We start from the raw sequence: 25485 nt of genomic DNA on the forward strand, positions 1-25485 counted from the left end.
CATTTCTTTTGGAAACTAATGTCATTTTCCTCATTCAGTAACAACAGAAAAATAAAAACATTAAATGATCTTCATATATACTAAGATAGACAAGAGAAATTCATAAATAAACACTGCTGGCAAAGCAAGAGAAAAGGCAGAAGAATATAGTTAAATTTTTAAGATAAATTTACTAGCAAAAATATCTTGGGAGCATGCCTGCTACCTTTCTCTATATATGGATCACCAGTCTTTAAGTAGCTCTAAAGTCTTTATCTAAAACTGTATTGAAAATGATTTAACTCAGAAGGCTCTTTAAAATCTTTCAGTCTCACGATGCTCATTACAAATATAAATGTTTGACAACATTGAAAAGTTGGTCCTGATGGAATTTTACATTTTATCAACCCTAAAAAGCAATTTTTTTCATGTATTAAATTTCTCAAGCTGGGATACGTCTTTCATAGTTGAAGATATCTTGCCATTGCTCTCAGCCTGCATGAAAATCAAAATTTTCCAGAGAAGCTGTGCACCATCTTCTGCCAGTCATCTTGTAGTACATCACCTGCAGGTTTTGTGGAGCATGTTGGTAGTATGATGTCAAACCCCACATGTGGCTTGTGGTTCAAATCTTGGGGGATAATTTTTTCCCTCCCTCTATCCAGAGTCAAGGTTGAGACCTGCAGGTTTTGTCCTCTCTTTTCTGTGTGAACAGGTTAATTTCTCATTTATCCTTACACCAAGGACACAGACCTTTGGTGAACCAGTCTTGTGGGAGACCTCTTCTATTAAACTCCCCATTTTAAGTAATTTTTAGTGGTACATAGTGGTACATAAAGTAACAGTATCTATTATCATCTAAGATGTCCTAGATTTGGTGAAATATACTTTAAATAGGCTTCTGAAGTCTTTAGTCATTACGCTCCAGAACATTTATACAACTAATTATTAAGCTGCAAACTTTTTATTCCCTTTAGCATTTCTTCCTAATCCCTTAGCTTGACATCCTGAAAACCTATAGGAATTATATTTCTACAAAGAACTAAATTAACATTTATAGTGAAAAACCCAAAAAATAAAATGACTAGTTAATTAATTTCTTTAGTCTAATTCCTAATACCAAAAACAACTTAAGTAAGGATAATGTTTGATGGATTACGCATTTCTAGTAGAAAAAGCAAACTTCCTTTTCCTTTAAAGTATTTGAAAGCTTAAGGGCAAGTTAGCTTTCAGAGAAGACCTACATGATTTGATTCCCAAGATAGAAACATTGAAGCTGCTTAGTTAAAATAATGGCATTCATTCTATTTAGACTTGGAATAGCAGAAATAGAGTCATCTTTCTAATGAATCATCACAAATTCTAATTTGGTTTTATGTCTCAGAAGCCTGAATGAGCCTGCATTTTCCTTAATAGTTCCTTCAGTACAGAGAACAAAACTGAACTTAAATAAACTAAGATATAAATAATTTTTTTATCAAAGAAGTATGACTTTTTCCTAATAAAACCCAAAATCCAGATTATTTCTTTCCAAATTTTGAACAGCTCATAGCAATACAACCAAGGAGAAAAATGTCAAGTACACTGTAATGTAGGAAGATTACTTATTAAAGGAAGGACATGAGAAAAATGACTTAAAATGATCCAATGATGTATTTTAAGACAATCTCACAATCTGGATAAACAGAACTTTCAGAACTCATTTCACTTGATCAGGGTTGACCTGCATGAAAGGAAACTTTTGAGATGTTCTCATTTTCTTTAGAATCAGCTTGCAGGAAAGGCTACCCATTGACAGATAACAGCTAACATTTACTAAGCCTATAGCTTCTCTTTTAATATTTCCAACTCCTCTATGAGGTAATTATCATTATTTTATTTTACAGATAAGGAAACTGAGGCTTACAGACGTTAAGAAATTTGTCCATGGTAACCCAGCTCCTAAGATAAAAGAGGCAATACCAATCTATTATCACTGGTCACTACTAGCATTAGACTTTAAGTTACTGTTACATTACTATTTATTATGTTACTGTTTCTAATTCATGAAAATTATATAAACCGCTCACACACACACTGATCTTTATGTATGTACACAACTTCTGCAAAACATCTAGATTATAATATTGAATTATTACTGTTTCAATGTGGTTTATGTGGGAAGGTATATTTTGAAGACAAAATGCTCCTGGTATGTCACTTGAGTTGCACCTCTCCATGAGAGAGAAAAAAATTATACTAGAATGAAAGGAATTTACTTTTCTCTGTGACTCTTCTGAAGTAGCAGAACAGTGTTTTAAGCTTCTCTGGTTTCCGTGAGGATCGTCCTTCAAATAACCTGAAAGAGACCCAAAGAGGGTGAAGAATGATTAAAAATGCCTTAATGATTCACACACACACCAAATTAAAAAAAAAAAAAGGGAAAAAAGAAAAAGAAACAAAATTATATTCCTACCAAGTAATAAAATAAGTAATTGAAGTCAATTCTGTAGTGATAGAAAAGTGGAAAATGGTTGGACTCAAATGGTACCTGGAGGGATCTGACACCAGCCACAAAGCTGGTTCTCACACAAGGTCCACATAAGACAGCACTCTCTAACAACTGTGCTTCCCCAGGTCACTTTCCTAATGCATCTTCCTCCAGGGAGAAGATACCATCTGTTCCCCAAAGTCATTAGGGTTAGAGAGCTGATGCATGGCCATTTCTACCAATGGAAAACACTATTTATAATTCAGAATATTACTAAGTAGCTAAATGATTGAACAAAAATGGCATCTGAAAAAAAATTCCCATTTGATTGTTTGTATTAGATGGGGGGAGAAGGGAAAGGGCAGTTATGATGAGATACTGGGGCATTAACCAGTCACTGGTTATCAAACAAATATACACATCCTTTGCATGGTAACCAAAACAGTGCATAGTTTCCAGCAACCTGGACTTGCACAACTTAATTTTATTTTCTTTGAAATGAACGTAGCATTGTTATTGGTAACACATAATTCAATTTATCCCCAGGAAAGAAAAGTAGGACTTCAGAAGCATGTGCCCTGAGTAAGTAGTTCACTAAAAGATTTCAAACACGAAAGTATGCTTTGGGTATAGGATGTAGTCTTCCAAAGGCATCTGAAAATTAGAGATTGAGTGGATTTAAATGATGAGGATTATTCATCTGTCTCTAGTCATACACTGAGACTTTAAAACCAGAAACCCTCCAAGTAAGAGTCACTTCAGAAAGTGCTGAAATGGGTAAAATTTTTCAAGGTTAGAAAAGCAAGCTTATGTAACGATACAGAAAGGGAAAATTCATCCTTAACAAGTTAATTTCAAGAGAAAATCCTACTGAAAACTGAAATTAATTAGGAAGACAGAAGAAATGCAGTTTTTAAATGATCCTTTAACCATCTGGGGTTTAGGTTTGTCTAACTGCATATTATTACCTGGTTCTGGTCTTGTCTCCACTGAGGTAGTGAAGGCTTGATTATCATAAGAAAGGATGTTTATAGATTTAGTCCTAACGTCCTGGAAATTGGTCTGGACTTTGAAAAACTTGGTTACAGGAATATGAATCAACTTTCTAGTGATCAAGCTCAGTCTGGGTGTAAAGTTAAACAGTGCAAAGGTCTAGCTGGGATCTTCTGTTAAGGGGCTGAATTGCAAATTAATTCGCTTTATAAACAGCAAGCATAAGCAGGAGAGCCTGTTCAGGTGTTAATGTTAAGTGTTCTCTCTTTCTAAAGTTTGTAATGGCTGAGGGGACAGCCGTGCTGAAGAAAATATACATAAAAATTGTGAGTCAGATTGATAAGTTTTGTGTTTCTGTCTGCTAAATGCTAGTGTTAGAATTGTGTAATTATGTAAAGTGGTAAAAGTTCCTTAAGCTGGAACCCTCCCTTGCAATGGCAAAGGAGTGAATCGACTGTAGTTTATAAAGCAAAACCGGGGCATCTGAATGTGTTGTTTGCATGCTCTGCTGTTTTGCCTCTCTGGGTCTGCCTCATTTGCCGGAGCTCAGGGATTGTCTGTGTCTGTGTCCCCTCCACACACCCAAGTTTATTGGAGGTGGCCCAGTCAGGGTGGCTGATGGAGCCAGTGGACTTGAATCATAGCTCTGCCAAGGGCAGGGGTCCCCGGGAAAGGCGAGGAATTTGAAAAGTTCTTCCATGCCATTTTAGTAGCCTGGAACTTGCTACCATCACCTTATCTCCCCTCCTCTTTTTAGGAGGACACATAACAAAAGTAGAGAGCTGGGAAGGAGAAAGCCCCTTTCTAGTGAATCCACACCTTCTAATTCCTAAGCCACATTCCTATCAAATCACTGATCTACCTGGAAGGGGGGATGTAAAGGAAATCTCTCTTTGTAAGTCTATGTAGAAATGCTTTGAAATGTTTAAAACTATAAACTGGTAAAATACTTCGGTCTAAAGGAAGGAGGCTATTGCTCGAAAACAATAAACCTCTGATCACCTGATAGACCTTTTAATAGTTTGGCTGGCAACAGTCAGCAGTAAGGGTCATGAGATATTGGAGAGAAAAAAAAAAACAGGAAAACTATGCAGGGTTATTACTAATAAGGTTCTTGTGACTTAATTAATAAAGGTGTCCAATTCATCTTAAGGTAAAAACATACTAAAAACTGTAGCTAAAAATTAGAATCATTGTATAAGTACCCTTACATATATACATATATATATATATAAGTTGGTAGCTGGGGCTATTGGAAGGGAGTAAATGTAGCCTGGATTTCAACTATTGTGATGGTAATTGTAACTGCATTTACTTGTGATTCCTGGAAATCTGGCCCACCCCTTAACAATTTAACTTGATAATTAAACTTTAAAAACTTACAGTTAATCTAGGAAAAAAATGGGGTTTATGCATATCACTTTTGTGCCATTCTAAATATTTTTTTGGTTGTCTCATTTCCTCTTTACCCTTTTAAAGGAAAAATTGTCTTTTTTCCTTGACCTTTAAAATAATATAAATTAATTCTGATTGGCAATTTCCACCAGAAATCAGAAATAACTGTTGCCAGGTTTTCCAAAATAAGCATACTCTTCTCAATGTACCAGGCCTTACTAAACAACCCCCACTGTTCAGGCCAGGCCATCTCAGAAAAAAAAATGAGTAAAACTACTTAGTTTCTTTCCAGTCTAAACAGAAGTCCAAATGCTTGCCAGGTTCCCTCCAAACAGCAATATTTTGTCAGTCAGGCATTGCTACCACCTCCACCCCACACCCAACCCCACTGCCTGCATTAGTACCTGGTACATAATAAGCACTCAGTAAATAAACTGATATGTTTAAAACTTTAAAATTACTATAAAGCATTTCCTCTAATTGTTGTCTTAACTCATTCATATGTGTGGATGTGTGTATATGTATACCATCTATACTAAAGTAATGTTACCTGTCATATTAGAGGGTTTATGGCTGCATGCACTGTGGATATAAAAATGTTATAACCCTTGATCACATATATATATATATATTTTTTTACTCCATGTCTGTAACTCTTTAATTATAAACAGAGAAAAAGGAAATTTTAAATAACAAATTGGTGTTTCTGTATCAAACTATTCACATCTGCCTATTTGCTCAATTTGTTAAGGTTAAATATGCAGTTATATAAGTAATATATATATTTCTAAACCCAAATTAAACTAACGGTATAAAAGGTCATGTAAAATCTTAAAAGGCTATAAAATCCTCATTAAATTATAATTAAAACAGGTTAAATAATTGCCTTATATTTTAGAGCCTAATAGTATGCTTTTGAAATTATTCAGTTTTAAAATTATTCAGTTTTAAAATTATCAAAAATAAAAGGTTTTAAGCTCCTGTAAAAAAAGAAAAACAACATTCTTTGTTTAATCAATAACAATCTCAACTTGTTCAGCTTAAATATTTATCTCTTAGGTTTATAAAATGCCAGGTTAATGAGTTACCATTGTATGTGTTGAATCTTTAAAATAATGGGAGCTGTAAGCTTGTGTCTAATGAAATTAAATTAAGTGTAAAACTGCTCTCTCTCTCTTATATGCATGGGGCAAATTCCATTGGTTGCTAATTATAATCTGGAGTAAATTTGCCAGTCTATAATTGTGGTTAATTGTAAAAAGTTATTAAAAAAAACAAACAAAAAACTCCCACATCTTTCAAACTGAAGCATTTTAAAAGGTTCTACTTCTAGAAGCCATTGTTAACTAAAAATCTGGATTGGTATTGATGGCAAAAAATAATTTTGTGATAATAAAACCTGTCTGAAGGTCACTGCAAGGTGCATATTTAAGTAAATGGTAATAAGAAATTACCTTAATTCTATTGGAAATCTTCCGTTTTCATTTTAACAATGAAAAATAGTTTTTTCTCTTCTACTACTAAGGTAAAATGCCTGCTAGGATCTTCATGGTAAACGTGTAAAAAAAAAGCCCAGTCATTTGATATATAATGTGTTGCATTAAAAATGTTAAAAAATATATATAAAATCAAGGGATAAACTTTAACATTGTCAAACTCTCTTGTGCATTCAAATCAGGCCTTGAATACATTACAGGTTGCCTCTCCATGTGAGTTATTGGTTAGGCTGGTCACTGACCCCTCAAATAAAAATATTTGCTATGCCTCTGGTTGTACTCCTGAAGTTAATGGAAACTACGTTGCAGTTTCAACCTCCGGCAGCAGCCAATGATGGCTCAGTACAGCCAAATGTGCAATGGATATCGCTTCCAGACAGGCACTGTTCCATAGTGCCAGAGAGCACTATGCACCAGGCTGGTGAAATACTGAAAACTCTCTCTAGTATCAACAATGCTGTGACTTGCTCACTGCATGAAGAATATACTAAGTGGAGCCACGATTACCAGAATACTGTAAGTAAAACTTCAACACAACTGGCATTACATCCTGCTCCCATGGAGAGATAACATGTAAGGCACTACAATCTGAAACTTAAAACTATTAATTGCAACTCAGAATCCTTATGCATTAAGTAATACATTAATTACAATTAAGTGTCGTACTTTTATCCTGTTCTAAATCTATGCCTGATAATTAAAATGTTATCTTTTCTATTCTGGATCAAGTACAGCAGTATATCAGACATGTTAAATTCCTGGTTACTTCATTTTCTAAATAGTTAATAAACATGTCTATAAGGTAGCGGTCTTAGCTAAAAACAATGGGGCCACCAGTGGCTTGCAGGCAGCTGGTTAATTGGTGCCAGGCTCAGCCACCCTACTACTCTACTTACTATACTCTACTGTGTAGCAAAACGAGGCATGCTTGCTAGTGATGGGTCACCTATTGACTAGTCAAAATTACCAGCAATAGTACAATTAAAACTAAAACGTAAAAAACTTTATTCCGTAGTTCTGATCACTTCCACAGCTAAAAACTAAGAGAATTTCCAACTTGGTACACTAATCCTGAATAGAACCAACTGCCCAAAAGGTGCCAGTTCATCAGAAGCACCCTGACAAAGTACATGAGTACTAATCATTAAACAACATGAAATCCATCTTCAAAACAAAGCTAAGTACCTAATACTGTTATCTATTACAATTTCTCTCTGAAAATAAATAAAACATATGTGTGTGTATGTTCCCCACCAACTTTTAAAAAGGGGTGCCATCTTTATGGGCACCAAACCTTGTCTACCTCTGTAATCCAATGTCCTCTTTTAAAAACAGGTATTCCAAAATTCTAATTGAATTTGTTTCTTTCAAAATAAACATTAGCCATATGAAAACTTAATCCAGGTTCATACAGAATGCTACATCCATCTTCTTCCAGTCAAAATAAAATAACAAATTTTTACACCTTGTTAGGTAAGGATTACAACCCATGGCCAGTGGGAAGTAGTTACAGAAAAGAGATCATCTCCCTTTGGCACCCCTTTAAAATTAAAGGTATAAACTCTCGAAGGGTAAAATAAAATTAATAGATGGATCTGGAGCCTGGAAAAAAATCCACGTAAATACCAATAACCCCAAGAAAAACTGCCAGGATTCTACTGTCCAGAATGAAAACTTCTTCTAAAAACAGGATAAGCCTTGGATGCTACCCAGAAACTTTGTCTTTAGGTCCTCACTGAAAAACTGATAAGTGGAGTAATCAATCAGAACAATAAACAGCCACCCACCTAATAACTACAACAATAATTATGCCAAAGCTTAGCAAGTTAAGCTTTGGCATAAGGGGGGAAAATAATGTGGGCTATGGGTGGGAGGCTGTTCATCTCTTCGTAACTAACCCAAGCTGTATGCGTCCTGAGCTATGCATGTGGGACAGTGAGAAGCTGCAGCCCTGCCCTCGGTAACCTTGGCAACAACTCCAGTCCCAGAAAAACAATTTAGCAATGCAAACTCTATATATATACCAGTCAGTCCAGAGAAACTCTGACAATAGTGACGCCGAAGCTTAAATAAATTTAAGCTTGGCTGCAAAGGGGGATATAATATAGCCTGCGCATGAATTCAAAATTATCTAATTCTGTATCCAAGTGTGCTTAGAAATCCAATTAAGTAATATAGGCCCTTTAAACTTTAAATGTTCAGAAAGGATGTGTATTCAAGGTTGCATCCAGATGGAATGTGGGTGATATGTTAATTCAAGCTTACCTGGAATGTGGTGAATATGTTAATTCAAAATCTATCTAGTAGTCAGACAAACACTTAACAAAAAAAGTCATTTTCTTTCATAAAAACACCATTTAACTCCCCACCCTTACATATTTTCTGTATAAAAGGGAACCCAAAATTCTATTCAGGGCTCGGTTTTTATTAGGACAGGAGTCCGCTGAGTGTGGTTGGTCGAAATAAATCATCTTCTTCTCAGAGTTCTCGATACTGCGTACACCTGACTTCTCTACTACATCAGGAGGCCTTGCGTTTGAACCCTGGACCTCCCATGTGGTAGGTGGATGCTCTATCAGTTGAGCCAAATCCACTTCCCATGATCCAGTTTGTAATCATCTGAAATTCTGTACTTAGGGTACAGAATTTCCCAAAAAGAGTCAGGCAAAGAAACTTGCATTTTAATCAAATCTAAACATTCAATGTTTTCAAAATAGTTTGAGGACCTGTGTGGTAACTTTTACATATCTAAAAGAAGTCCCCCCCCCTTCCCCAAAATGTTTAATAAACCATACTCTTATAATCCAGCAGCTTGATTTCTTCTGCAATATGTCACCCAGAAAAGACTGTTTAAACCAAAAAAATCAGCTAAATGAAGTCACTTGGCAGTTTAATTAAACAAACTGTATCAAGTAATTAATGATTTACTAAGTGATACATTGGGATCAATTGCAAAATCCCCTTTTAGACTTACTTCTTAAGTGGTCATGATAAAGGCAGCTACCACCTTTTTCTAGAAATGAACTGAGGTACTATACAGTTCAATTGAAAGAGTTCCTCTTCAATAGAACTGCAGGATAGAGAGGAAAAAATGGCTGTTGCCCTTAGTAAATAATTCTCATAAAAAGAAAAATACAAAAGAAAAAAAGCCTCCCTAGCTTCTATATTGTTTGTAAAACTGCATAAAAATTCATGTATTTCATACCCATGATGAAAAATTATTAACCTTAGGAGCCTGTTGGGACTGTAGATTTATTATCCTACAATATGGACTTTCCCAGAAGATTACATGGCTGCTATGATCACCCACAACAGATGACCACCATTGTTTATTTTGCGGGCCCAAAATCTTATGGGTACCAATCCAGCAAAAACTCTACCTATTCTGTGTAGGAGTTACTACAATCCTGATTTCAAGTCACTATGTAACTAAACATGCTATTTCTTCTTCATGATTACACAGAGGAGTGAAAAAGAGTGGGAGGTGGAGAGGGAGATGAAGCATGTTTAAAACTCTTTTGCCATTTAAAATACTGACCCATTTTGCAGTCTGGTTTCTCAGATTTGGTGGCTGTGGACTTTTAAAGTTGTGTGCAAGCCACCTAAATAAAACGAATTATCCTGATACGAAAGCAAGTGAAAATAACAGAAACCCTGGGGCAAACAGCACGAGGGAAAGTAATCATAAGACAGTCTGATGGACAGTCTTTGGGGTGTAGTGGGCAACACAGAAACAGGGACTGAGGACAGAGACTGAGAAAGGGGAAAGAAAGGCAAATGGTTCAGGGATGACGAAGAGATAACAGAGAGACTGACAGAGGGGTGGGGAGAGAGAGACCAGGAGAGTGGAAGACAGAGGAAAGACATGACAGAAACTCATAGAAAAAAAGACACTCAGAGACAAATACAGAAAGACAGAGACTCAGAGAGAGTGAGCCGTTCTCGTAACAACCAAGCACCAATTTTCTACCTTTTATTTTTAATTTACATTTTCAATTTCTGGGTATGTCTATTAGGAGGTATATTTTGAGTGAGCAGGAGAGCAAGCAAATATGCACATAAACTCCGGCCAAAATAACCCCTCTGCATCTTGGGAAGATATTTTAACATTTAATTGAATGATAATTACAGATTATTAAAGAAAGCAAACAGAAAAGGCCAGTCAGGCAACCTCACTTTGTTGTAAACAAAACTGTTTTTATTTTCCAGGAAAGAAGTCAATCAAGGGTCAGATACTTATTAACTGGTGTTTTTCTTTTCATACTTAAAAGAGAAACAGTTTAATAAAATTTTTCCCTGAATAGAAAGGTGATAATATTCCTAGCAATCTAGATGCCCCTTCTCTTCCCAAACGTGATTTCAAGTTAAGAATTAACCCCATTAGTATACAGTATATCAAGCCCCAAGCACTGTAATCTCTAGTTTAAAATAGACGCAAGCGATAATAGGTCACCGGCCAGAAAGTCATTCCTAGCTCTTCTGTAAGGCACTCTGCCATATGGCCCCACCAGCATTTTCAATCCAGGGAAGAGGCAGATGTAAAAAGCCTCCTGGGCTATACACTGCTGCAACCCACAATTTATCTCTAACCATCTAGTTTCCAAGCAATCTTAGAAGCATCAATGCTAATCACATTGCAAGCCCTTCTGTGAGTACTTAGGCCCTCAAAGGAAAGCAGGGGAAAAGGTCAAGGGTATTTAACATAACTAAGCAGGGATGGAAGAACCCAACCATAAATAAAAAAGCAAGAGTTATTCAATTTATTGATGTCGGCCTCCTGCCACACACTCTTACCCTTTTTCTTATTCAATCAACTAGCCAGCCATATCTTTTTTGAGATTAAATACTCACACATACACACACACCCACACACAGGCACACACCCACACACACTTGCCCACAACTCAGGACAGGAACCATAGCAAATGTGTGAAAAGCTTTTAAAAATAACTTTTTTAGGGAAAAGGTTTTCTGATAACAGTCTTTATTCAGAAAGAGAATGCAGCTTTCATTAATAAAAAATAAAAAAATTCTACAATTCAGTCAAAGAACCAACCTTCCGATAAATCCTGTAACAAAAACATCAGAGATTTATCTTAGGGATCATCAAGATGCATGTACTGGCTGGTTACTCAATATTCCACAGACACAAACTGTAAATGGCCTTTAAGAAGCTAATTCTAAAGCATTATTAATTAATCTTCCCTACTTGTTACCAAAAATAAAAGCAGAAAATCCCACAACTGCTGGATTGTCTTCAGAATTTTGTTGGATTCTAGAGCTGATCAAACATTTATTCCAAATAAACAGAAAGGGTACTCACTCTTTAGGGAATCCTTTTTACTAATATAATTAATACCCTGCATGGAAACAGGCAATTATAGTTTTAGAAAATTAAATTCCCACTTCACTTACATACAAAACTTGACTATTTCCTTTTCTGTATTAGTAAGAAAACCTACAAGAGATGCATACCCTTAACTATCAGTGAGGCTACTTTTATAACATAAAATTCTTTTATAATTTTATTTAAATAAGCAAAAAATTGTATTTAATAAACAGGTTCTTTACACAGCTGCAATTGCACATACCAATGCTCTTTGTTTTATCTCAGTTCTAACCCAAGTGTACTGAAGACATAAAAGATAAAAACTATGCTTAATTATATGTGGCTTTAAAATAAAGGATCTAAGTATCTAGAGTAAAGCCTTTAAACATTATTCCTTAGAATAAGTAAACAACAACTGACTAAGGGCAGGGGGTCTCAGTTCCAGTCCTGGCACTGCCACCAAATAGCTACAGAACTCTTAAACATGTCACTTCATTCCTCGGGTGTTTCATCTGTAAAATTTATTTTCATTCATTCAACAGAGATTTATGGAAGGCCTTCAATGCGTGAGATTTTATGAAAACAACAAACAGGAGAGCCAAGATCCCTGCCCTGTTGGCAGGAATAAATAAGCAATTATAACTAAGGCAAGTAGGAAGTGTAACAGGAAAAGCACTGGACACTAACAGCCACATCTCGCTGTACAAGCCTACAAAGTATCCCTGACCCCTCTCTCCCTGTACCCGCCAACCCAGCCCAGGACGATCACACTGCCTTTGCCTTCAAACTCCCCCATGCCCTATCACCACCACTATACTATCCCAGTTGCTACCATCTCTCTTTGCTATATGGCAATAGCCTTCCCAACCACCTCTCCCACCCCACTCCCACCCCTCTGCACTTGATTCCCACATTGCAGCCAAAATGCAGGTATGATCAGGTGCAGTATGTGCCCTCTTTCCCACAGATAAAATCTTCAATGACTTTCCACTGCCTCAGGCACAGGTGACTAGACCCCACCTGTGTCTGGGGCCCCTCCTCTCACTCTCTGTGCTATAGTCCAATTGCTCTTCTTTCGGGCCCCAGGCAGGTCATGTCCCTTCCCCATTTTGCTCCTGTAGGTGCTGTTTCCCCTGGCTAGAATGCAATCACTTTTTTCCTTATTGGTACAATGCTAAGGAAGATTTTCTTTTTTAGATTATATCGTTCTCCAACAGAATGTAAAATGCCAGGGACCTCTTCTTTACACAGCACAGGTACATAGAGATGTCATAGGAAATCAGAGGACTAGTGAAACTCTCCTGGTAGGATCAGGGATGTCAGAAACAGTGATAGGTGAACTTTGTCAGGTAGGAGAGATAAAAGCCTTGTGGAGGAGAGGACATTCCAGGCAGTTGTGAGGTTTAAAATGAAATAATACTATTGAAGAGGAAGAACTCAGAAACTGGCTTCTCCCTTCTCTGTAACCCAAAATATTTATTAACCCCAAAGAGAAAGACAGTAACTTTACAGTGGAAAAACCCAGCAAACATGACCTTAGTCAAGTGATCACTTGTCGTAAGACATAGCAACATCATGAACCCCTTGATATGATGCACCGAGAAGGACACAACCTCATTTCTGTGGTATTCTTGCTGAAAACACACACCCTCATTCCAAACTTGGAAAAACATCAGCCAAATCCAGATAGAGGGATGTTCTACAAAATAACTGATCAGTGGTCTCCAGAGGTGTCAAAGTCATGAAAGGAAAGGAAAAACCAAGAAACAGGTTTTTTAGAGGAGACTAAGAACAAATGACAACTAATTGCAAAGTGGAGGGCTGCAAAGGATACTGGAGGGGGAGAAGGGCAGTAGAAAAACTGATGGAATTCAAGTAAGGTCTGCAGTTAACAGTATCGTGCCAGTATTAATTTCCTGGTTTTGATAACTGCACTAAGTGTTTCATAAGATGTTAGCATAAGGTGAAGCTGGGTAAGGTGTATACAGGACTTGGTACTATTTTCATGACTTTTTTGTAAGTCTAAAATCAGTTCAAAATAAAAAGTATTTAAAGAAACTATATTAAAACTTCATTAAAGAAACTACATTAAAAAGTAAAATAAGGGAAGCAAATCTGGCTCACCTGACAGAGCATCCACCTACCATATGGGAGGTTCAGGGTTCAAACCCAGGGCTTCCTGACCCATGTGGAACTGGCCCACATGCTGTGCTATGCCACGCAAGAGTGCTGTGCCACAAAGGGGTGTCCCCTGCGTAGGGGAGCCCCACATGCAAGGAGTGTACCTCATAAGGAGAGCTGCCCCACGTGAAAAAAAAGTGCAGCCTGCCCAGGAATGATGCTGCACACACACACACACAGAGCTGACGCAGCAAGATGACGCAACAAAAAGAGACACAGTTTTCCAGTGTTACTAACAAGAATATAAGCAGACACAGAACACACAGCGAATGGACACAGAGAGCAGACAACTGGTGGGGGTGGGGGGCAGGGGAGAGAAATAAATAAAATAAATCTTAAAAAAAAAAAAGTAAAATAAAATAAGCAGTATCACTACACCTTTCAACACTGAAGACAGAAACCATGTGGCAGACAAAAGTGCCTTTGCTCTCTCGCTACCCCTTCCTACTCTGCAGGCTGCCCACCCTAAGAGGCACGAGATGGGTGATGAGAGGGAGGTGGTGGAGGAGGACTTTACATATACCCCCCTGGGAAAGAGGAACACACATTGTAACAATTGTCTGAAGCCCACACCTGACATTATGGAAACGCTCATCCTATTCATGGATGCTATAAAGACAAGTCTGGAATAAGTAAGTAAGTAAGAAAAGTAAGGAAGAGAGGGAGAAAGAAAGGAGGGAGGGAGACAAAGGAAGAGGTTCATTTGCCAAGAAGACTCCTTACAATGTTTTTGTTTGTGTAGGTGGAAATGGTTGTGATTTGAAACTTTATCAACACTTTCACAATGGATTAATTTAGTCAAATAATTTGAATATTCCCATCTTCCTTTAAAAAATATTACCTTGATAACTTAATCTTGTGTATAAAAAGTCATCTTTCAATGCTGCTTTTTCATCTTAATAAACATACTTTTCAGCCTTCGTTCCACAAGTCAACAAGACAGCTTCAAGACTTACACTAACATTCTATAGGACCTTTCCAGGAAGAAGGAAATTTACTCTAGCTTTCACATTATTTCAGAATACAAAGAATACAGTGTGCGATAAACATTCCTATGAGTAATGTTCAAACTAAAGAGGCATTATGAATCCAGAGCACTCAGAGGAGAACAATCTGAGAGGATGAAAAGAACAGGGTCTGGGAATAAGACAGACCTGAGATTAAATCTCAGCCTTGTCACTTACTAGCTACTGAACTCTAAGCAAATTTTTTTAACTTCAATGAACTTTAATTACTCTGCCAGCAAAACAGCAAAAACATCACTTAATTCAAAGTACTGTATATATTAAATTGGGTAACTGTATATAAAATGCTAGTCCTATGGTAAATCACTCAATCAATATCATTAGTTCTTCCATTTTTCTCTATTTCATTATTAAAGAGGTATTTTCTGAAAACGTACCGATTGAAGTTAATGTCTGGGTAACTAGAATACTCTGATTTCATCTTAGCATTTCGTCGTGGAAATGTGCAGAAGAAGGCATTAGCTAAAAGACTGGCAATCTGTTCCTGCGACATTGTGATGGAATGATTCATCTTCTGCTTCAAGAGTGGTATTGGCTGATAGAGGAAACAAAAAATACAGACAAAAAGAGCACTAATTAGTTTAGCAATTTCAAAAGCAGAAGCACCAAATTGCATTTGCCTAATTAGGGCAAGAATAATCTCAGGTCACTCTTGAATTCTTATATCAGCAATATCATTCAAGTCAAGGGTTGTTTATCAGGAATGATTGGAAAATGTTCTTGTTTGACAGATTGCAGATTTCTAATTAATAATAATGATAGTAAAAAAGAACACAAAACATTACTTATCAGTGAAAAACAAGACTGCTTTAACAAGTAAGAAATAACATATTATCCATGTGATGAAATACTGAAAGATGAAATAGAAAAATGTGACACTGAGTTGAGCTACTAATTGTTTATGCTAAATTTTGCTCTTACTTACAATAAAGATTGGACAGAGTGATTTTTAAATTTTAGTCCTAACATGATCTAAGGGAAAAAATTCAAGAAAGTCTTCGTTTTTTCTTTTTCCGATTCACACTTCATATTGACAATTTCTTTTAGAGACCTAAATCTAATTTTAGTAAAGCAATCAATGCCATATGTGAAAACCATCATACAAAATTATGTATCATTTGTAACAATACAAGCATTTCTTATACAGTCAAAAATTCCAAGTCAAGGAAGAGACAGGACCTTTTCTTAAACATTTATGGGGCTGAAATGTCTTCTTCTAGTTGTATCAAACCCCAATTCACTGACACTTCATTTTGAGTATAATCCACAGGACCTGAGTAATGTGTTCAGTGGGTTTTATTCTATTTTAAACGTTTAAACTGTATTTTTAAAGATATTATGAACATCTACCAGTTTACATATCAACTGTTATGTTTCAAAATGCTCTAGCATAATATTTAGAGATGCTTTTCCTTCTTCTTTTCAGTAATACCCAGAAGTGGGTATCTGTACTAATCTCATACAGCATGCCAAGAGAACTGTCCTGGCCATACCTCAGGGATCAATGCCCAAAATGAAGGTGAGGAGAGGCAGGCAAGACACACCAAAGCTGTAAGGCTGAAACAAATAACTTCCTTTGCTAGAATGTAAGTCTGCAAGATAAACTTGTAGTTCAACTATTTCTCTTGGAAAAACGTAAAAGTAAACAAACTGGGGAAAAGGTAAAGAATTTAATTTCCATTCCGCTATCCAAAATTCTATTTCTTTCAGGCTTTAGCAATCACCACTTGTTTTTTTTTAAAGATTTATTTTTCTCCCCTTCCCCCCACCCCAGTTATCTGTTCTCTGTGTCTATTTGTTGCGTCTTCTTTGTCCGCTCCTGTTGTTGTCAGCGGCATGGGAATCTGTGTTTCTTTTCACTGCGTCATCTTGCTGTGTCAGCTCTCCTTGTGTGCAGCGCCATTCCTGGGCAGGCTGCACTTTCTTTCACGCTGGGCGACTCTCCTTACGGGGTGCACTCCTTGCACGTGGGGCTCCCCTACGCGGGGACACCCCTGCGTGGCATGGCACTCCTTGTGCTCATCAGCACTGCGCATGGGCCAGTTCCACATGGGTCAAGGAGGCCCGGGCTTTGAACCGTGGACCTCCCATGTGGTAGACGGACGCCCTAACCACTAGGCCAAATCTGCTGCCCACCACTGCTAATATAGAGGAAACAGAGAGCTTGTATTATAGATCTCCATTTCCCATCTTATATATTTATTCACAACCCAGCAATGAGTGCAGAAAAGGTGAAAGTGTGTCAAATATTTAAAGTAAACTGTTACTTGGTTTTATAAGAACTGAGTTTTAAATTACCATTTACCAAGTTATCAAGAAAAATAATTTTAAAAATTCATGGTGAGGGAAGTGGATGCAGCTCAATGGTTGAGCACCTGCTTCCCATGTACAAGGTCCTGGGTTCAATACCCCATACCTCCTAAAAAAAGAATTAAAGATGACTATTTTAGGCTTAATGGACTTTTAAGCACAAATATTTCTGTTCCTCAAGTAACCAAATGCTATAGGTTCAAATAGACTGAATGATTTCTGTTCTCTTGGTGAGGAGAAACGACTTTCTTTTTTAAAATTAGAGACTGTTTAAGCAAAATGAGAAAAAAGTCTGAGTAAGCAAACTTTAACAGTGTAAACCAAAGCTCAGAAACTGAATGCTGCATTTTTAATGTCCTTTTATAGCATTCTCTCATCTTTAACCTTTTCCTTAATATAGCAAAATTATCATACTCTTTGGCCAAAACTGTTTTCCATCTCTCTCTTCCTCCCTCTCTCTGACTTTGGCCATTAGAGTTTAAAGGAAATTCAGCAGTTTTTGAGTCTGAGGAAAGCTACCGACAAAGCTATATTCACTAACCTGGGTGCAAATATTTGGCAGACAGAGTGCAATTTTCACCATATCAGGTAAAATCGACTGATATAAATGTTGAGCTTCTGCTTCTTCAAGTACCTGCAAACCAGTAAAATGTTATCAGTGACTAATAACCAAACAACAAATGTTTGCTATGAAATTAAATTACATATTTGCTTTTCATAGAATAAAAAATGTCATTAGCATGATAAAACACAGTTTGTAAACTGGTCTGTCCCTCTGGCTGTGATACCCTTTGACTGTATAAGATTCAGATGAGATGTCTTTAATGAAATTATATTAAGATCAGGGCTTTCATTTGCCATGTCATTAGGGCATGCAGGGTTGAGTCCCTACCTCCTTGGTGGGCTATAAAAATGGACGCTCAATTAAGAACACTGAAGTAGATATACAAAGAAGACAGAGGAAAGAAAGAAAGCTCCAGAGACACGGCAGAGGTTCCTGGAAGAGATATGAGCCTGAGAGTTTGCAGCTGGAGAGAAAAGACAGCTGAGAAAACCTGAGAGACTAGCCTTATACCAGCCTGTAGCAGAGACCACAAGAAGATGGGGTCACAGAGTCTCAAGAGGAAGAGTAAGGCTGAATCCTCAGACATTGCTTGTCATCTTGCTTCAACACGTGGCAATAGAGTTTGGCGAGGAAGAAACTTTTAAGGTAGACTCTTTAGGGCATTGTAACTATAAGCTTCCACTCCAAATACATACCCTTTGTAAAAGCCAACAAAATGGATTATTGGTACTTTGCATCAGTACCCTTTTGGCTGATAAATTCACCTGCATTCTGATTTTACAGGCAAATTCTACCACTAAGAATTTTCTTGCTATCACAGCTCTAAAATACATCTAATGCTACCTCCCTTCTTAAACTAGGATAACAGTAAAACTGATATTCAGAATGAATAGAAAGACATTTGCAATTAGGGAGTTTGTAGTTCAAGTAACCATAAGCACAAAGAAAATTAAGCAAATTGAAAAACACAACACAATTATTAATTCTGCAGAAAACGAGGAACTGCAAATGGAGGAAAAGAAACATAGCTCAAATATGAATGATGTTTATACCATCCTATCTAAAAAAAACACAAAATATGGATCTAATTGAAATAGAAATGATGACTATATTGGGGAAATGGTGGGAGGAGAATTAAGGCTTGTATTAGTGGTGAAGTGAGGAAAATGAGAGTGATATCCTAACCTTCTATAGTGGGAAGTGAATGCATTTAAAAAAGCAAAAGAATTAAAGGTATTTAAGAGGTTGCCTCTTCACTATAAATCTCTTTGATAAAAATAAAAACTAAATTTAAAAAAGCCCCATGTTCAAAGAAGGCATTCTATTATTTTAGAGGTACACACTAAAGATCTTGACTTTCTGAGCCTGAATGCATACCTGTATTCATGTGTTTAAAATATTCACAATCTTCTTTCTTAAAATTCATTTTCTTTTTACTTTTAAAAGACTTTTAATTTTGAAATAATTGCAGATCCACAGGAAGTTACAAAAATAGTCCAGAGAGGTCCAGTGCACCCTATACCCAGTTTCCCCCCATGGTTACATTTTATGTAACTATAGCACAATATCAAAACCAGGAAATTAACATTGGTACAATGTGTGTGTGTTGTTCTATGCCATTTTATCACATGTACAACTGTGTAACCTTTAACAAAATCAAGATACAGAAATGGTCCATTCTGACATATATCTCCCTTATGCTATCCATTTATAGTTACATTCACCCTTCTTCCTCCCACCATTCCTAAACCCCTGGCTACCACTAACCTGTTCTCCACTTCTAAAATTTTGTCATGTTATTAACATGGAATTACGCAGTGTGTATCTTTTTAAAATTAGGTTTTTCACTCAGGGTAATGCCCTTGAGATCCATTAAAGTTCTTTCAAGTATCAGTAGTTTGTTCCTCTTTATTGCTGAGTAATATTCTATAGTATGGATATACTACAATTTGTCTAGCCATTCAGGTCCTGAGGGACATTTATTTCCAGTTTATTACAGAAAAAGCTGCTTTAATTCAACCTGCCTATATAGTTATATCTAAAATGATTTTTTGAATAGGCCGCTTAGTGGGTCATATTTTTTATTCACTTTGTAAATCTATTTTTTTTTAGGTACCTGGGGATGGGGATTGAACCTGGGACCTCCTACGTGGGAAGCCGGCACTTAAGTACTGAGCCACACTGGCTTCCCTGGGTCTTTTCATTTGTCTGTTGTTTGTTTTTACATTTCCAGGAGGCACTGGAACTGAACCTGGGACCTCCCATGTGGGAGGGGGATGCTCAACCGCTTGAGCTACACCTGCTCCAAAAGCAGTCTTTTAATTGTTGAATTTAGACCATTTACATTTAATGTAATCATTGATACATGAGGGCTGAAGTTTGCCATTTTGTTTTTAATTTTTCTCTTTTCTTTTTCTTGTGACCCTATGGGTTCTTGAACATTTTTTAGAATTACATTTTTATTTATCTACAGCTTTGTGAGTGTCTTTGAAAAGATTTTTTTTAGTGGCTAAGGTATTATATATAACCTAAAACCAACTACTTGTGTCAACATTTCACCAATTTCAGTAAACTATGGAACCTTACCTTCCTTTAAGTTTCCTTGTGTTCTCCTGCTTATAATTGTCTTAAATATTTCCTCTACCTATACTGAAAACATTAGACAGTGTTACAATTTTTAAAAGCACTGAGAGGAATGTCAAACAATTTAGAAAACTCAAAAGAAGAAAGTCTATCCATATTTTTACTCTTTCTGTTTTTCTTTCTTCCTTCCTGAAGCTACAAGACTCCATTTATCATTTCCTTTCTGCTTCAACAGTATCCTCTAAACATTATTTTTGGGTGGATCTGCTGATAACAAACTTTCTTACTTTTCCTTCAGCTGAGAATATCTTGATTGCACCTTCATTCAAGACTATTTTCACTGGATATAGAATTCTGGGTTGGCAGATCTTTTATTTCATTTCAAAAAATGCTGCACCACGTCTTTCTGCCCTCATGTTTCCTGATGAGAAATAGCTTGTCATTTGAATTGTTTTCCCTCTTTAAGTAAGGTGTTATTTTTCTTTGTTTACTTTCAAGACTTAAAATCTTTTTCTTTGCTTTTAGTTGTCAGAAGTCTGATTATGACATGTCCTGGTGTAGATTTCTTTGGGTTTATCCTATTTTGGGGTCCACTCAGCTTCTTAAATCTGTAGATCTGGCCAAATTAAGTAAGTTTCTAGCCATTATTCCTTTCAGTATTTTTTCAGCCCGTCCTCATTCTCCTCTATTTCCAGAATACCAAGGACACAAATGTTAGATCTTTCCTTATAGGCCCCAAAGGTCCCTAAATTCTATTGGGAAAAAAAAAAAAAAGAATTTTATGTTAACATATTCATAAACCATACAATCCATCTAAACTGTACAAGCAATGGCAGTTGGTATAATCAGAGTTGTGCAATCATCACTGCAATCAATACTAGAGCATTTTCATTACTCCAAAAAGAAAAAAAACCCCACCCCTTAGTAGTCATCTAATTCCTCTAGCCTTTCCCAGCCATACATTACTGCTATTCTATTTCTGTCTCTATAAATGTATTTGTATTTACATTTTGTACAGGGGAAGTCAAACAAAATGGAGTATACTTTTATCTAGTTTCTTTCACTTAGCATGCTTTTTGTTTTTTCACCATTGATAGAAGAATATTAACATGCTATATCCTTCAGTTCATAGTTTGCTTTGGTTGTATTTCTGCCTAATTATCACCGTATTTAACATCTTTTGCCATTAACACATTTATCCTGTTTCAAAGAAAAATAGTCTTATATATGCAATATTACCCATACTCATTTTTCACATGAGGGTTTTCTATGCAATACAGTCCCATTTTCATCCTTGTCTTATTCCTGATCTTAAGAGACTTTCAAACTTTCCCCATTGAGTAAGATGTTTCAAATATGCCCATTATCATTTTGAGGTACTTTCCTTATATTCCTACTATTTAAGTGTTTTTATCAAGAAAGGATACTGGCTATTGTAAAATGCCTTCTCTGTGTCAATCCAGATGATCACGTGCTTTGTTCCCCTTGATTTGTTAATGTGTATTACAATAATTGATTTTCTTGTGTTGAGCCACTTTGCATACCAGTAATAAAACCCACTTGATCATGGTGTATAATGCTCTTAATATGCTGTTTGATTAGATTGTATTTTGTTGAGAATATTTAGATCTATATTCATTAGAGAGATTGGTCTGTAATTTTCTATTTCTACTTGGCTTTGGTATTAAGGTGATGCTAGCTTCATAAAAAGAGTTGGGTAATTTTCCCTCTCTTCAATTTTTTTGGAAGAGCTTGAGCAGGATTGGTATTAATTCTTCTGGAAATGTTTGTCAGAATTCAACTGTGAAGCCCTCTGATAGTGGACTTTTCTTTGTTGGGAGATTTTCTTCTCTTTTTTATTAGACAAGTTTTAAGCGTACAAAATGATGATGCATAATGTGTAAAATTCCCATATATCCCCCCTTACATTTTTGTGAAACTGTTACAGATTATTAAAGAACATGATCAAACTATTCCCACTAACTATGGTCCATAGTGTACACCTGGTGTATTTTTTACATATATTCCTATTATTAACACTATGTATTAGTAATGTATATTTGTTATAGTTCATGAGAGAACACGCTCATATTTATATTATTAGTCACAGTCCATCCTCCACCACATGGTTCACTGTGTTATACAGACCGCTACACCTTGTACATTCTATCTAAAGTGTACACTCAGTGGCTCACTTTCACAACAGAGTTCTGCGGTCATCACCCCAGTAAACCTTTTTTTTTTTTTTTTAATTTTATTTTTTATTGACTTTGTAATAATAGTACATTAAAAATATATATGTGAGGTCCCATTCAACCCCACCCCCCCACCCCCCCCTCTCCCCCCCCCCCCCCAATAACACTCGTTCCCATCATCATGACACATCCATTGGATTTGGTAAGTACATCTTTGGGCACCTCTGCACCTCATATACATTGGTTCACATCATGGCCCATACTCTCCTCTATTCCATCATGTAGGCCCTGTGAGGATTTACAATGTCCGGTGATTACCTCTGAAGCACCATCCAGGGCAGCTCCATGTCCCGAAGACGCCTCCACCTCTCATCTCTTCCTGCCTTTCCCCATACCCTTTGTCCATTATGTCCACTTTTCCCAATCCAATGCCACCTCTTCTATGTGGACACTGGATTGGTTGTGTCCATTGCACCTTTATGTCAAGAGGAGGCTCAGATTCCACCTGGATGCTGGATGCAATCCTCCCATTTTCAGTTGTAATCACTCTAGGCTCCATGGTGTGGTGGTTGTCCTTCTTCACCTCCATCTTAGCTGAGTGTGGTAAGTCCAATAAATCAGATTGTAGGTGCTGGAGTCTGTTGAGGCTCAGGATCTGGCTATCACATTGTCAGTCCAGAGATTCAAATCCCCTAAATATATCTTAAACCCCAACATTAACTGCACCTCCAGCACATTAGCATGAAAGTCTTATGAAGGGAGATCCCATCTGAGTCCAGATTCATCACACATAAACACCATTTCCAAAGAGGGGCCATCTGCCCTGGTAGTTAACCCCATCGGCCATGACCATAACTCCCATGGGTCTCTTTAGCCCTCAAAGGAACTAATATCTGGGGGTTGTATCTGCTTTATCTGTCTCTCTGACTCTGCTCAGTTGTGCATGAGGGCAAACCTTCTGCCAGCCTCCAGACTCTTTTTTAGAAACTCGTAGCCATATAAACTCATTTCTCCTTTCCATTTCCCCCTTACTTTAGGTCAAACAGCATTTTAAAGTCATGGTATTTTATGTAGACATGGATATTCTGCTGATCCGCATTGAACCTTCCGTATAAGGTCATTTTCCAGTTGCATCATCAGTTGGTAGTTGATAGTGGTCCCTCGTTGCCAGGGAGGCTCATCCCCGGGTGTCATGTCCCACGCTGGGGGGAAGGCATTGCATTTACATGCTGAGTTTGGCTTCGAGACTGGCCACATTTGAGTAACATGAAGGCTGACAGAAGGAAATTCCCAGGCACAAAGTTGCTCTAGGCCTTGTTATTATTTTGGGTTTATCAGCTCACAAGCATAGTCATTAGTATCAGGGGCTCACTGTTGAACCCTCACTCCCTCCCGGTCCCCACCACTGTACCTGGGAGACTGTCGCTGCTCCCCTAGGGACCACGACAGAGCACCACTGGCCAGGAACCCAGTACCCCCCCTACTGTGGTTTTTAATTGTTGCCACTATGAGTATATCCAAACATTACCATGCACCCCCCAGTAAACCTTTGAATGTTTTCCTTACTTCACAAGAAAAAATCCCATACCCCCTATTACTGATCCCTAATGGTGACACAGTATCTTCTTTGACACTGATGCAAGAATATTCCAATATTGCTGTTAACTATAGTCTATAAGTTACATTAATTGTATTTTCCCCATGCATCACTTTATTCTCAGTACACTGCAACAATGACATACATTTGTTTTACTTCATAGAAGAACATCTTGTATTTGTATTATCTACCAAAATCCTCATCCACTTCTGGGTTAACTATGTCATTCAGCCCCAAGGTCATTCTCTAGTTTTCTTTCAATTGACATTTACATCCCTAGACTACAATCCCATTTGTAAATCAGCCAGTGTTAGTTATACTCACTATAATGTGTTAACATCAATTCTATCCATTTCCACACTTTCAATCAGGCTAACTGAAAATTCTACATACATTAAGCACCTTCTTAGTCCTCATCTTATCTCTCAGTACTCTATACCCTAGGTTTTAACTCCATGTGCTTATTCATCAAATTTAGTTCATTTTAGTGAGACCATACAAAATTTGTCCTTTTGTTTCTGGTTTACTTCAATTAGCATAATGCCCTCAAGGTCCATCCATGTTATCATGTGTCCCAATTTCAATTCTTACAGCAGCATTGTATTCAATTATATGTATATACCACATTTTGTTTACCCATTCATTGTCTGATGGACACTGGGGTTGTTTCCATCTTTGGAAATTGTGAATAATGCCACTATGAACATCTGTGTGCAAATGTCTGAGTAATTTTTTCGGTTCTTCTGGATATATTGAAGTAGAGGGATTGCCAGTTCATATAGCAGTTCTATATATAATTCCCTGAGGAACTACCAAGCTGTCTTCTAGAGGTTACACCATTCTACATTCCCACTAATAGTGAAGGAGTGTTCCTATTTCTCTCCCTCCTCTCCAGCACTTGTCTTTTTAAAAAATATATTAGCCATTCTATGAGGTGTGAGATATTTCAATGTTGTTTTGATTTGTATTACCCTAATACCTAATGACAGTGAACATTTTCTCAAGTACTTTTCTACCTTTTATCCTTCCTCTTAGAGAAATAGCAGCAGGGGAGGAGAAGATTGTGTGGTCTGAAAAAAATCCTACAGGGGATTCTGGTATTTCCTTCCCCAATCACAGAAGACTACTACCCCCACCACCCCATTAATCTAGGACTCTTAGGGCTAGGCAGTGAGCCCACTTTTATCTCCTTACCTCAATTCTTGTTTCTGAAACAGAAATATAAACCTCCCAGGGATTTCTGGTAAGAGTATTTTAAACTAATGTAGTTAGAGTACTTTCTATGCAAGCTAAAAGGTTGTATTATCCTGCCCTGGAGTTGGGATAATTGTGAACTCTGCTCCAGAAAGAGTTTTTCAGTAATAGAT

The 25485-nt window shown here is 37.0% G+C and overlaps 1 protein-coding gene across 3 annotated transcripts in view; it reads right to left on the minus strand.

Annotated features, from left to right (window-relative positions):
* PARG (poly(ADP-ribose) glycohydrolase) overlaps window positions 1-25485 on the minus strand; it is a 142836-nt gene that overhangs the window by 55525 nt on the left and 61826 nt on the right. For all 3 annotated transcript variants that reach the window (XM_058299150.2, XM_058299149.1, XM_071215888.1), the window contains 3 exons: window positions 17720-17812; window positions 15246-15403; window positions 2238-2317 (listed from right to left, as the gene is read on the minus strand). In XM_058299150.2, coding sequence (XP_058155133.1) covers window positions 2238-2317; window positions 15246-15403; window positions 17720-17812 — 331 coding nt within the window. The remainder of the gene's footprint in view (window positions 1-2237; window positions 2318-15245; window positions 15404-17719; window positions 17813-25485) is intronic.

This window comes from Dasypus novemcinctus, chromosome 6 (genome assembly GCF_030445035.2).
Source record: "Dasypus novemcinctus isolate mDasNov1 chromosome 6, mDasNov1.1.hap2, whole genome shotgun sequence".
Classification (NCBI taxonomy): domain Eukaryota; kingdom Metazoa; phylum Chordata; class Mammalia; order Cingulata; family Dasypodidae; genus Dasypus; species Dasypus novemcinctus.